Source organism: Phascolarctos cinereus, unplaced genomic scaffold (genome assembly GCF_003287225.1).
Source record: "Phascolarctos cinereus isolate Bilbo 61053 unplaced genomic scaffold, phaCin_HiC Scaffold_726;HRSCAF=1367, whole genome shotgun sequence".
Classification (NCBI taxonomy): Eukaryota; Metazoa; Chordata; class Mammalia; order Diprotodontia; family Phascolarctidae; genus Phascolarctos; species Phascolarctos cinereus.
The window spans coordinates 153666466-153678629 of NW_027556098.1; the positions used below are offsets into that span (position 1 = coordinate 153666466).

At 34.3% G+C, this 12164-nt stretch overlaps 1 protein-coding gene and 1 long non-coding RNA gene across 7 annotated transcripts in view; one reads left to right on the forward strand and one right to left on the reverse strand.

The window, feature by feature from the left end:
* Nucleotides 1–12164, reverse strand: part of NCKAP5 (NCK associated protein 5) — a 1104295-nt gene that overhangs the window by 672142 nt on the left and 419989 nt on the right. For all 3 annotated transcript variants that reach the window (XM_021009468.2, XM_021009467.2, XM_078146827.1), the window contains exon 3: nt 938–1011. In XM_021009468.2, the coding sequence (XP_020865127.1) occupies nt 938–1011 (74 nt within the window). The remainder of the gene's footprint in view (nt 1–937; nt 1012–12164) is intronic.
* LOC110223772 (uncharacterized) overlaps nt 1–12164 on the forward strand; it is a 143196-nt gene that overhangs the window by 38762 nt on the left and 92270 nt on the right. For all 4 annotated transcript variants that reach the window (XR_002328776.2, XR_002328777.2, XR_002328778.2 and 1 more), the window contains one exon: nt 2952–2986. This is a non-coding gene — a long non-coding RNA (uncharacterized LOC110223772). The remainder of the gene's footprint in view (nt 1–2951; nt 2987–12164) is intronic.

Genomic DNA, 12164 nt, shown 5'->3' on the forward strand with positions numbered 1-12164 from the left:
GAGAAAGCTGACATTGAAGAGAGGAAAGCCCAAGTAACAGAACTTGTACATATGGGCCATGTGACCCTGGGAAAGACACTTCAGCCCTCAGTATCCGAGGCAACTCTCAAAAATGATAGTTACAGTGAGTAGCAGATCTGCATTGGTAAAGCTCCCTACAAAGATTAAGTCATGGTTCTGGTCAACATAAAGTTACCTGTGATGGAAGAGACATAGGAAAAAGAATAAATTCTCAAGAAGTTGTTGATGGTGGAAAACACTGGAGACAAACTTCGTCTACTTTTGAAATGTCCAGAGCCAGAAGTTTCTATAAGGCAAATAAATATGTATCTGGTAGGAAACATAGTGAACAGAACACTTAACTCTTAACTCTGCATCCTTTGATAGGTCACTTCACCTCTCTAGAACTCAGTTTCCTCATTTCTCAAACTGAGGAATCATAGAAGTAGAGCTAGGAGGGACCACAGAGGCTATATAAAGTCTAACTTCTCATTATACAAGTAAGAAAAATGATGCCAAAGAAGGATTATTGACTTGGGGTCATGAAGAGTCAGATACAACTGAAAACAATTGAACATGAACAAAGCCATGCAGATAGAAACACATCAGGAATAAGATTAAAACTAAAGAACTCAGACTAGAGCCAGTGGCTTTTTTCCCCCTGAATCATCCTGGACAAGATGAACACTGTGGTCCTTTCTGACTACTTCATTCCATAATTGTACTCATGACTAATCCATGCATATGGATTCATAGAAAACAATTTTAATAGTGTAGTCATGTTGTAAGTGAATAATATTTTCTGCCTCAGCTCCAATAATTGGTTCATCTATGGCTGTTTTTCTCTAGGGGAAAAACGGTGTATTGTATTTCAAGTAAGGATAAAAGCAGGCCATACATTACCACAGAAGTCAAATAAGATATTAATTCAACTCACCTCCAGAGATTCCGATGTTGTTCCTCCAGTTGTGTCAGCAAATGCTCAATATATTTATTTGAATCCATGTATTCCTACGGGGAGAAAAAAAAAGTAGTGGTCAAAAGTATACTAATTATTTAATCATGTATAAAATAGAGAGTTTGGCTAGACAATCTCTAAGTTGTCTTCAAATTCATATATACACATATGCATATATATACACACATAGACATACACACATACACATATACATTATTTATTAATTCCTTTATTCACCCAAGTGTACTATTCTATGCAAAGTATTGTGTTAGATATTTAAGAGAAACATGAAGATAGCACAGTATTCCATCTCTCTAGGAATTTATATCCTAGTATGGGAGAAAAGATAGACACACCAATAACAATAATACAAAATAGATCCTAAGTACATAAGAAAGCACAAGTAGTTATTTGGTAAGATAAATGTATATTTTTTCATATCATGATATTCTGTTACTAAAAACTTCAAATCAGATAAGAGGAGAGGATGGAACTGTAGCAGATGAGTGAGGAATTATTTGAGAACAGGTAAAACTATGAAGTTTTTAAATGATAATGTACAACAATCTCTTTCAGAGCCCCCTCTGAGTCAGACTAGCCCTGAGGAGCTACATAGGGAATTGGTTTCCTCAAATTTAACCAGGCCAAGTGACCAAAGAAAGTTTTATTTCCAAATTTCTGTATCTCATGGCAAATTCATCTTTTTGTTTCTGATATAACATGCTAAACAGGAGTGTCTTGTTTTGTTCTAATGGGAAGTTTTCCTGTACAATTGTGTAATTTGCATTTTCATAAATTGAACTCTATTTTAAAGGATTTCAGTGATGAATACTTTTCTAATGTAAATAACTTTTACTAATTCCTAAAATAATATATATTAGAGGTTTTGTATTTTCAAGATTTTTTCAAGTATGGTGTGCCTATAGCTGTATTTTCCTTATTTGCTGCATATTGACATAAAAACCTCATGAAACAGGTAACAGAAATTCCTTTCCTTAAAATCAGTCTGGAAGAAATTAGGTTCAAAGCAACATTTTCTACATATACCACAATAAAATTAAAATGAATATGTGATCTTAATATTAAAAATTGTAAAAAATATTAAAAGAGATGAAGGCCAGATAATCTTCTCAAGTATTGTCTAAGGAGTGAATTATTAACCTGACAAGAGACAGAAACAATTATGAGATTAAAAAAATGATACCTTTGACTACATGGAATTGGAAAGCTTCTGCATGAACAAAATTAATGCAATTGGGATAAGAAGGGAAATGGTAGAGTGATAAAATAAATCTTTGTATCAAATATCTTTCCTAAGTATTCCATATCCAAGATATCTAGGTGACTAATAGAAATAGAAAGACCAAAAGTGATTCTACAATAGGTAAATGGTCAAAATACATGAACAAATAATTCTGAAAAACATCTGTAATTAGCAAATAGGAAATATGTTAAGAATGTACCTAAATGTCCCTAATCTTTGACCCAGAGATTCTACTCCTGTACATATACCACAAGGAAGTCCGTGATTTAAAAAAAAAAGGCCCCATATACATCAGCACTTTTTTTATATTCATAGTTATAACAGAACTTTTTGTAGAAAGACACAAAGAATATGCAAATCGACTGATGAACAGCTAACCAACTCATTTTACGCAATGTAATAAAACATTGGTATGTTTTAAGAAATCATGAATATTATGAGAACAGATAAATTTATTCAAAGTCAAGCAAGCACAAACAAGAACATTCTCTCTCTCTTTCTCTCTCTTTCTTCTCCCTTCTTCCTCTTTCCCTCACTCCATATTTTTTATATTTATATATATATATGTATATATGTACATACATGTATTTATATACACATATATATGCTACAGTGAACAGAAAGAACAATAACAAAGCAATTAAAACTAAATCCTGTGAAATTACAATGAGTAAGCTTCATCCTAAAGAATAGATATGTCACCTTTCTCCCCCTCCTTTTTTTTTTCAGATGGGGAGGCAGTCTATGAATGTGGAACACCAGAGGTAATGTGAGATATGTTAGATATATTAGTAAACTTTGCTGAAATGTTTCCCCCTCTCTTTTTAATTTTTTATTTTAAGGGGTACCTCTTTGGAAGTGTTGGTGGAAGGATATATTGGAAAGTGAAGGTAACAAAAAAAGATATCAATACAATTAATTTTTTAAAAGAATTCCTTTTGACTTTTAAGATCTAGTCAGTCAGCCATTGCCTTTTTCAATTCAGCTGTTTTAGCTACAAAAGAATTCAAGGATCTCAATGTGCCATGAAAGCCACTGTGACATTTCATGGGAATTTGAAAAAATAATAAAAAGATAGCCCTAGTTGCCATCGATTTTTTCCCTTTTTGAAATATTGATTTCTTATGCTTGAATACTGTAGATTATCTATTTCTGCCATACTAATGTGTATTCTAATAGAAAAAAATAATCAGAAGAAAGTAGCCTGGCATCATGGAAAAAACACTGCTCTAGAGATCTACACCTTGTGACAGTGAGTAGCCATTTAACCTTGTGCAAATTGCACAAGCTCTTTGAGACTAAGTTTTCTCATCTGCCAAATGATAAGGCTGAATTCAATGCTTTCTAATATATTTTCAACTCTAACATTCTATGATTCATTCATCAATTTTTTTGGGAATTTACTATATATATGTACATACATATATGTTTATATTTATATATATATATTTATATGTATATATACATACACATGCACACACACGCGCGCGCACGCACACACACACACACACACACACAGATAAATCTATGATCTAATTCCACAGAAGTAAAGGACAAGGTCTCAAAGCTGTCACTTTGACCTTGGAGGAGGGAATCTCGGGATCTCAGAAAAAGACCCATAAAGTAGAAGAAGGCCACAGTACAATCTCTCCAGTCCTGAAAAGGGGATTCCAAAGGCAGCCTGGGGAGCAGAAGAAGGTCATGAAGCTGTCACTTTGAACCAGCAGCAGGACACTAGATAAGACCAGCTAGCATCACACAAGGCCAAAAATTCCTGCCAGAAGTATGCAAAGTCCTAATCTGGAATGAATAAAAAAAAAGTTGGGGAGTAGAACTGATATACCTAAGACATAAATCCAAAAAAGGAGAATATCTCCAAAAATCCTTCAAGCAAAGCCTGAAAGAAAAATATAGCTTGTTTGCAAGATCAATTAGAATTCCTAGAACAAATGAAGTGAGAGGTTTTGGTTTTTTAAGGGTTAAAATGACATAAATGAAATAAAATTATTAGAGGGAATTAGTAAGGAAATGAAAGCAATAGAAGAGAGATTTGGAACGAGAATTAATGACTCAGCCCAATATTTGTTAAGCCTTACCCAAGTAACAGACTCCCTGAAAATTAGGATGGACCAAACAGAAGTTAATGATCCCATAAGACCACAAAAAATTAAAAATAAAGTAAAAATATTGAAAAGATAAATTTCATATTAAAAATTGACCTGGAAATCAGATCAAGGAGATATGATTTAAGCATCACTAGACTACCTGAGAGTCATGATAATAATAATAATAATAAAGCCTGGATATCATATTACAAGAAATCATGAAAAAAAAAAACCCTGCCCAGACAACAACAGAGAAAACAAAAGACAGAAAAGTCACTAGCCACATCTTGAAAGTATTCCCCAAAAGAAAATTCCCAGGGAGCATCACAGTCAATAAGGGGTAGAGAGATCCTTTGTTAGCATGAAATACTGTTTGCTCATTATCTGGAGCTAGCATTGCTAGATCTTAGTAGATCATTTTACTTCTTAGCCCCTCATTTTCTTTATTTTTAAAATAAATTAGACTAAATTATATCTTGGGTACTTTCCAGTTTAAACTTCCCTGATGATTCAAAATATATTCCAATCCCAGCTTTTTGGTTCTTTGCAGTGTTATAAAACATGGATATGGGCTATAAAAGACTCAGTAAGAGTAAAAAAGAAGAATACACATGGAATTGAAAGAGACCACAGAGATCATTCAGTTCAGTTATTTAATTTTTTTAGATGAAGAAACAGAGTCCAGATGAAGTGACTTGCTTAAGGTCACACAGCTAATTAGTGGCCAAATCCATTTAAGTTTCCTGGTTCTCAGACAAATGTTATTGCCACTGTCATAGAAGGATGCATTTTATAACACGTTTTCATTTAGCTATTGCTAAAGAAAAAAATTATTATAACCAAATTACTACAGCTCCAATCCTGTTATAATCAACTCCCAGGAAATTTAGTTTGTTTTATTAGAATTTTATTACATAGATATTATGTGATTAAGTAAGCTGTCAGATAAAGAGTAGAAATCCTTTTTTTTCCTTTTTGGTTAGTGCTTTTGTTGTAAAGAGATTTGTCAAAAGAAACTGAGCTGCATTGACATATAAGAATGATATGGAACGTTCAGTGTACATTGTTAAATCATTCATACTATTTCTGGCCACACAATTAGGAATTATACCCGAAAATACCTTAACACTCCAATCTTTGCTTAACCTGCTTGGCAGTGTTTGTCTTCATAGCTAGTTTGCATCAGGTACTGCCAAGTAAACTAGAATGTAAAACTCATTATCTTTTCTCTCTCGCAGTGTGGGTAAATCACCAAATAAAATGTACATTGTCTCTTCTCCCAGGGATTTACATGGCTGTTCAAAGGTTATAGGTGTTTCAGCATTAAAGTTTCTGCATATTAAGAAGCCTTTCATGCAGAAGTGAAGGATAATGATTTTCAATGTGCTGAGAATATGTAAAAATTTGTATGTAATTCTCTTAAGTTATGACACTGTATTTAAACTAAAACTCTATGTCCAGAACACCAATATTGTAATTATAATGTTCATACATGTATTATCCTTACAAGTACCCATAGCAAACATTGATGATATTTTTGGAAACAAGGTAGAAAATTTTGTTTTGAGATTTGCAATTGAGATTTTCTCTTTCTAAGATATGCATTTTTGACAAGTATGTCTATTATGTTTGCTTAGGTCAAAGATCATATGGGTATTTCCTCTACTAATGCAGATCACAATACCTTTAGAAGTTATAAATTATTCTGGCTGGGAAAAATGTTCATCAGGCAGCCAGCCTTCTTGTGATAATCCTTTCTAAACTTAGTAGGGTTTTCATTTTGCTGTTTTATTTCCAGTGTCTGCCACAGCGCCTTACGTATAGCTACATGGAATCGCAGGATCATAGACCTCAGAGACTGTCTAGTCCAATTCTTTCTTTTTGCAGAGAGGAACCCGAGACCCAAAAGGTTAAATAGCCTACTCGAGGTCATATAGGCAGTCAGTGGGAGAGCCAAGGATTCAAAGCCGGGGGTGATGACTTTAAACCTAGCATTGTACAGCAACCTGTTGTTGCTGTGGTTCAATTGTAAACTCATATCTGACTCCACATGATCCTATGCACTTCGTCCATGGGGTTTTCCTTCTCCAGCTTGTCCCCATTTCACAGATGAGAAACTGAGAAAAATAGGGGTTAAGTGATTTCCCCAAGGTCACACAGCTAGGAAGTATCCAAGGCAAGATTTGAACTTAGATCTTCCCCACTCCAGGCCAGATACTCTATCCACTGCACTACCTTTTCCCTCTGCTCTCTACTGCCTCCCTAATACTTGTTGGATTCCATTTAATTAACTAAACTGGTCCTCAGAGGACAAATACCTTCTGTCACTGAGCCAGTATCTGAGCACATTCTAACTTGGTAGTACCTGCCAAATCTTGTGCTCTGCTGGCATAACCTTCAGGAATTTAAGGTCACCTCTATGTCACAATGTGACCTTTGGATGGGAAAAAATAAGTAACAGATATTTACCACATATAAATTTTACTGTCTCTTAGCAATTCTACATTATGTCGGGCAAAGTAGGTAGAATTATAAATAGAGAGTTGGGCCTGAAGTCTGAAAGACCTGAGCTAAAATCTAGCCTCAGACAGTTGCTAGCTTTGTGACTCTGGGCAAGTCACTTAATGTCTCTTTTCCTCAGCTTCCTCAACTGTAAAATGGGGATCATAATAGCCCTTATCTTTCAGGGTTGCGGTGAGGATCAAATGAGATAATATTTGTAAAGTGTTTAGCACAGTGTTGGGCAATAAGAGGTGCTTATAAGTGCTTATTTCTTTCCCCATAATAATAATGATAAAGATAATAATAATACATTTGCATTTATAGAATGCTTTAAAATTTTTAAGACATTTTACAAACATTTTCTCATTTGAGTTTTACAACAATTCTATCAGGCAGGCCAAACAAATATTGTTATTTCCATTTCATGGATGAGAAAACTAAAACATAGAATGATTTGTCTAGGGTCACACAGCTAGTAAATATTTAAAATTGGATTTGGCCTCATCTTCCTAACCTAAATCAAGTTCTCTGTTGTCTATGCTATGATACCTCTATGTCATAACTGTGGTTGTTCTTAGCAATTGGTGCTGGCATGCTTTGACTAGAGCCTGATTTTACACATACATTGATGGTAGTGATCTCTGATATCCTCCTACAGTGGTTAACATGAACGTTCAACCAGTGATCCCACTCATACAGAAAATGTTCTTGTACAATTTGTCTTAAATGAATTTTTACTAAGGTACAACATTAAAAAGACATCTGTTCCTTTGCTAAAATTTATGCAAATTGGAATCATTTTGGAAATATATTTTAGGAAATGTGCTATTCCCTTAGCTTAATGCATACCTTTCAGGATGATTAACATAAAACACTTAAAGCGATTAAAGGTTTATAAATATTCTGAACCTTTACATACCTATGCAGTGTAAGTCTACTTAAAATGCTTTTCCTATTGTCTGAAACAAGTCAGTTTGAGGAATAATGGCAGAGCAATAAATGTCCAAATGTCCATTTCATGTACTGTCTGATGTCTGATAAAAATAGAAAGCTAAAGCAAGACTGGTTTGGCAGCAGCTTGAAATATAATAAATAATTACGACACAACTTACAGAACCCCCAAAGATAACCTCCATATTGTAATCATGGTAATTTATGGTAGAGCTTGTAAAGTTCTGTCAACAAGTCTGTCATCACTAATGCAGGGTCCCCAATTCACCTCTGGGCCATGGAACACCACTGCTGGGGCCAGCTGTTCAACTCAACTAGAATATTATTAGATGCAGGAAGTTTTACAATTAGGAAACAACAAAACACCCTAACATATGTTTTTGCTCTCAGAAATTATTTTGTCATCCTAATGAAAAGGTACATTTTCACTAGAAAAGGTCTATTCCTCTCTCTCTCTCCTCCCCCTCTCCCTGTCTCTCTGTTCTCTTTGTCTCTGTCTCTCCATTTCTCTCTCTCTCTTTCTGTCTCTCTCTCTCTCTCTCATATACATGTATATTTATATATATACATATATATAATTACCCTTTATGAAAATTACACAAATGAGCTGATAAATAGCAAATTGTCTATTACACAATAGGCACACATTAAAATCTTTTAGTAACTTGTTTTTTGAATGTTAAATCATTACAAAGATAATTCGGGCAATTGTTGTTTTGTTTAATTGTTTATTAGAATCTTTCAGTAACATTTACCTAACTCACTTGAACAATTCCTATCTTAATATATTTAATGCACTCATGTGCAGAGATGTGGGAGACCTAGGTGTTGGTGTGAAACCTCTAGGAAAGCCTTTCAACCTTATAGGATACAAATATCATTAAAAATTCCAATGTCGGAGGGGTTGTGGAGAAACGGGCATATTATATCACTGTGGGACCAATATATAGTTTATGTAGATTTTAGCAAAGCATTTGATAAAGACACTAATATTTTTGGAGGGGTAGAAAAGAGCAATGTAGACTACATGATAGTATAATTAAGTACGTTTCAACTCTGTAATTCTGAAAATCTGTGATTTTGGATTCCATGCTCCCAGGCACTGGCATCTCCTCCATCCAGTGATTCCCCAAAATAAGCTATAATTCTCCCCTGTCCAATCTCTCACCTCTTTCTTATTTTTATTATATTATATTATATTTTTATTATATTTACATTATGCACATTAATGTTCCTCCTACCAGATTACAAACTCCTTGAGATTAGGGATTGTGTCTTTTCTCTTCTTTATGTTCTCTTTATCTAGCAGAGTATCTTGCCCATACTTAATATTTAATAAATGTGGGTTGAATTATTGAAGTCAACTTGAAGTCGACTGTCATCTGGGCAAATACTATTTTCTCCTCAATCTCCAACTGACCCTTCCACAAATTCACAGACCTCAAGGGAAGGTTCACTGGAGGCCAATCAGAAATTGAGCTATACTCTGGCATTTTACTGTCTATTATTCAGACAGAAGTAAGTTCCATTTCTATTACATTCAGTTTGACAAAAGGGCTACTACTGTGTCTCTCTCAGGAAACAAGTTTTAAATGATGCTTTGCTTTTGAATGGAAGAGAAAAGGTTATTTTAACTTTCCTCTTTTGAATTTTTAAATGTTTATTTTGTAGTCACTTGAGGCATAATTATATAGTAATTAAATTCACTTAGGAAAAGAAAAAAATACTTTATTTTGTTTTTTTTTCTTTTTATTATCAAATATTCCACACAGGTGAAGCTGACAAAAAAAAAGATTCTACTTGTTCTAAAGTTCTACAAGTTAGTAGAATCAACTACTAAAGAAAATACAAAAAACAATGGCAAAGACCACTTCAACTTCTAATTTTACTTTGCTAAGCAAAAGTTGATGTCATCTTATATTAGCACAAAAGTATTGATAAGATTGATACTATTGCAATTATGTGGAAAACTTGAAGATTTAAATCTTAATCCAAGTACCCCACTAATGTACAACAAGGATTCCCCTGAATAATATTCCAGCCATACACTCATAGGAATACCGTTGTTTTACCAACACAAATATATCCAACATAGGAATATACTTTTGTTGTGTTCCCACCTTGATCAGAAGTCCCCTTCTATAACCATCACTGACTACAGAATTTCATCATATTATATACAATATGTCTAATACTACTTTACCTGGCACTCCTGGCTCATTCTACTATAGCCTCAATTTACTTTTCTAAACTTATTTCTCCATTTTCTCCAAACTACAGCTCTTCTCCTGCTAAGCCCATCACTTCATTGTACCCAGAATCTGTCATGTTTATTCTCATGCAATTGCTCATGGATAATAACCTCACTTGGAGCTCCTTCTTGGCTTATCCAAATCCTAATCCTCCTTCATGGTGTAGCTTTGTCCACTTCCTTCAGAAAGTCTTCTCCAAAACTATAGAAAAGTAATAGAACTCTGAATTCTAATAACAATTTCTTTCTATCCTCTTACTTTGATATTTTGAAAAATCTATAACATCCCTGTTGTCAGTACTCCCTCCACCAATATGGATCACAAACTTTCCACATTTCTTTTTTAAATTTTTTTCATTTATTTTTAAAATTTTGGGGGTTTTTTTGGGGTTTTTTTTAAACTTTCCACATTTCAAGAGTTGCTATGGGTTGAAAAATTCATATTGTATTGGCAATCCTCATGTTAAGTCTAGTTTCTCTTCATGTGGCTTGCAAGTCTTGGAACAATAAAGAATCCATCAATTGGCCAACAGTCAAAGACATTCCAGCCAATCAAGGTCCTCCTTTGTACTTTCCTCACAGAGCCTTGAAGATCTCAGGTCACCCTCATATCATGAAGGGGCATCAAGACAAGTGTTTAGGAGAGAGAAACCAAGGTGGCCTTAGGGTGAGTTGGTCAAGTTTGGGCTGAGGATCAGCTAGGAGGGGCAGATATTTTTCCACTGGCAACTGAAAGGTAATAAAGAATTGGCTTAGGCTGGCTAAGATATAGAGTGGTGGATCAGTGGAATAGGTTACGTATACAAGATACAGTAGTCAATAACCATAGTTATCTACTGTTTAATAAAACCAAAGACTCTAGCTCATGGGATAAGAAATCACTATTTGACAAAAACTGCTGGGAAAACTGGAAAATAGTATGGCAGAAACTAGGCATAGACCAACATCTTAAACCGTATACCAAAATAAAATCAAAATGGGTATATGATTTATATATAAAGGCTGATACTATAAACAAACTGGAAGAACAAGGAATAATTTACCTCTCAGATTTATGGAGAATGGAAGAATTTATGATCAAACAAGAGACAGAGAACTATAACTGACATGTTTAAGTTAGCAAAAAGGTAGATGTTACAAGTATTAACTATCTTCATTTTACAAATGTGGAAAGTAAGGTTCAGAGAGGGTCACACGTAGTTGTCAAGTATTGTGTTGAGGAAGGATTTGAATCCAAGTTTTCTGGAACCTGAGCTGACCATACCAAATCAGCCATGCTATGTTGGGGGCTTTTCTGCAACAAATAAGGTTAGACTTTACAACTGAAAGTGGCAATATTCATTTGGTACTTTTTGCAAAATATTGTATTTAGTGAACTTTAAAGGCAACATATTCTTACAGCAGCCTATAATTTTGGGAGGAAACATAGTACAGTGTAAAGGGTAGTGGATTTGTTGTCAGAGGTCCTGGGGTCAAATTCTGATACTAATTGTCTGACCTTAGGCAAATCATTTAACCTCACTAGACCTCAGTCTCTTCATCTGTGAAATAGGGGGACTGGCCTAGATGGGTCCCTTCTAGTTTTAAATCTATGTTCCTATTATATTCGATATATGCTTATTTAAATGATGAAATATATTAAATGGATTATAATTAAGCTATGATTCACAGTCATTGGAAACTGAGATTAACAGTTTAATGTTTAATCTAAAGAGTTATTCACATTCATGGGCGCATCTATAAGGTAGATGAGTAGATACATAGCATATGTGTCACATGATAAGGGCATTGTACATATTAGTCATAATATCAAGTGAAAGCCATATTTTTCAAAACACCTCCCCTCCTGTACCAAGCTCAGTATAAAAGTATTGAAAATGTAAACATCTAATGCTTAGTGGAAATGGGTGTGAGATTGTTATGTTTTATCTGGGAAAACAGCAAATTTAGGTCATTTATTTCACATGTAGATAATCACCTACAGGGTGAGGATTGACAGAAAGATGCTGGTACTCAAACATATCTCTGCTACCCCAGAATTAAAGCGCATAAGATTTCAAAATTTATACATGGGGGGAGGGGATTGTCTGAGCTTTCAGTATTGCCTTCTTCAGGGATCTTCTTTTTAAAGTT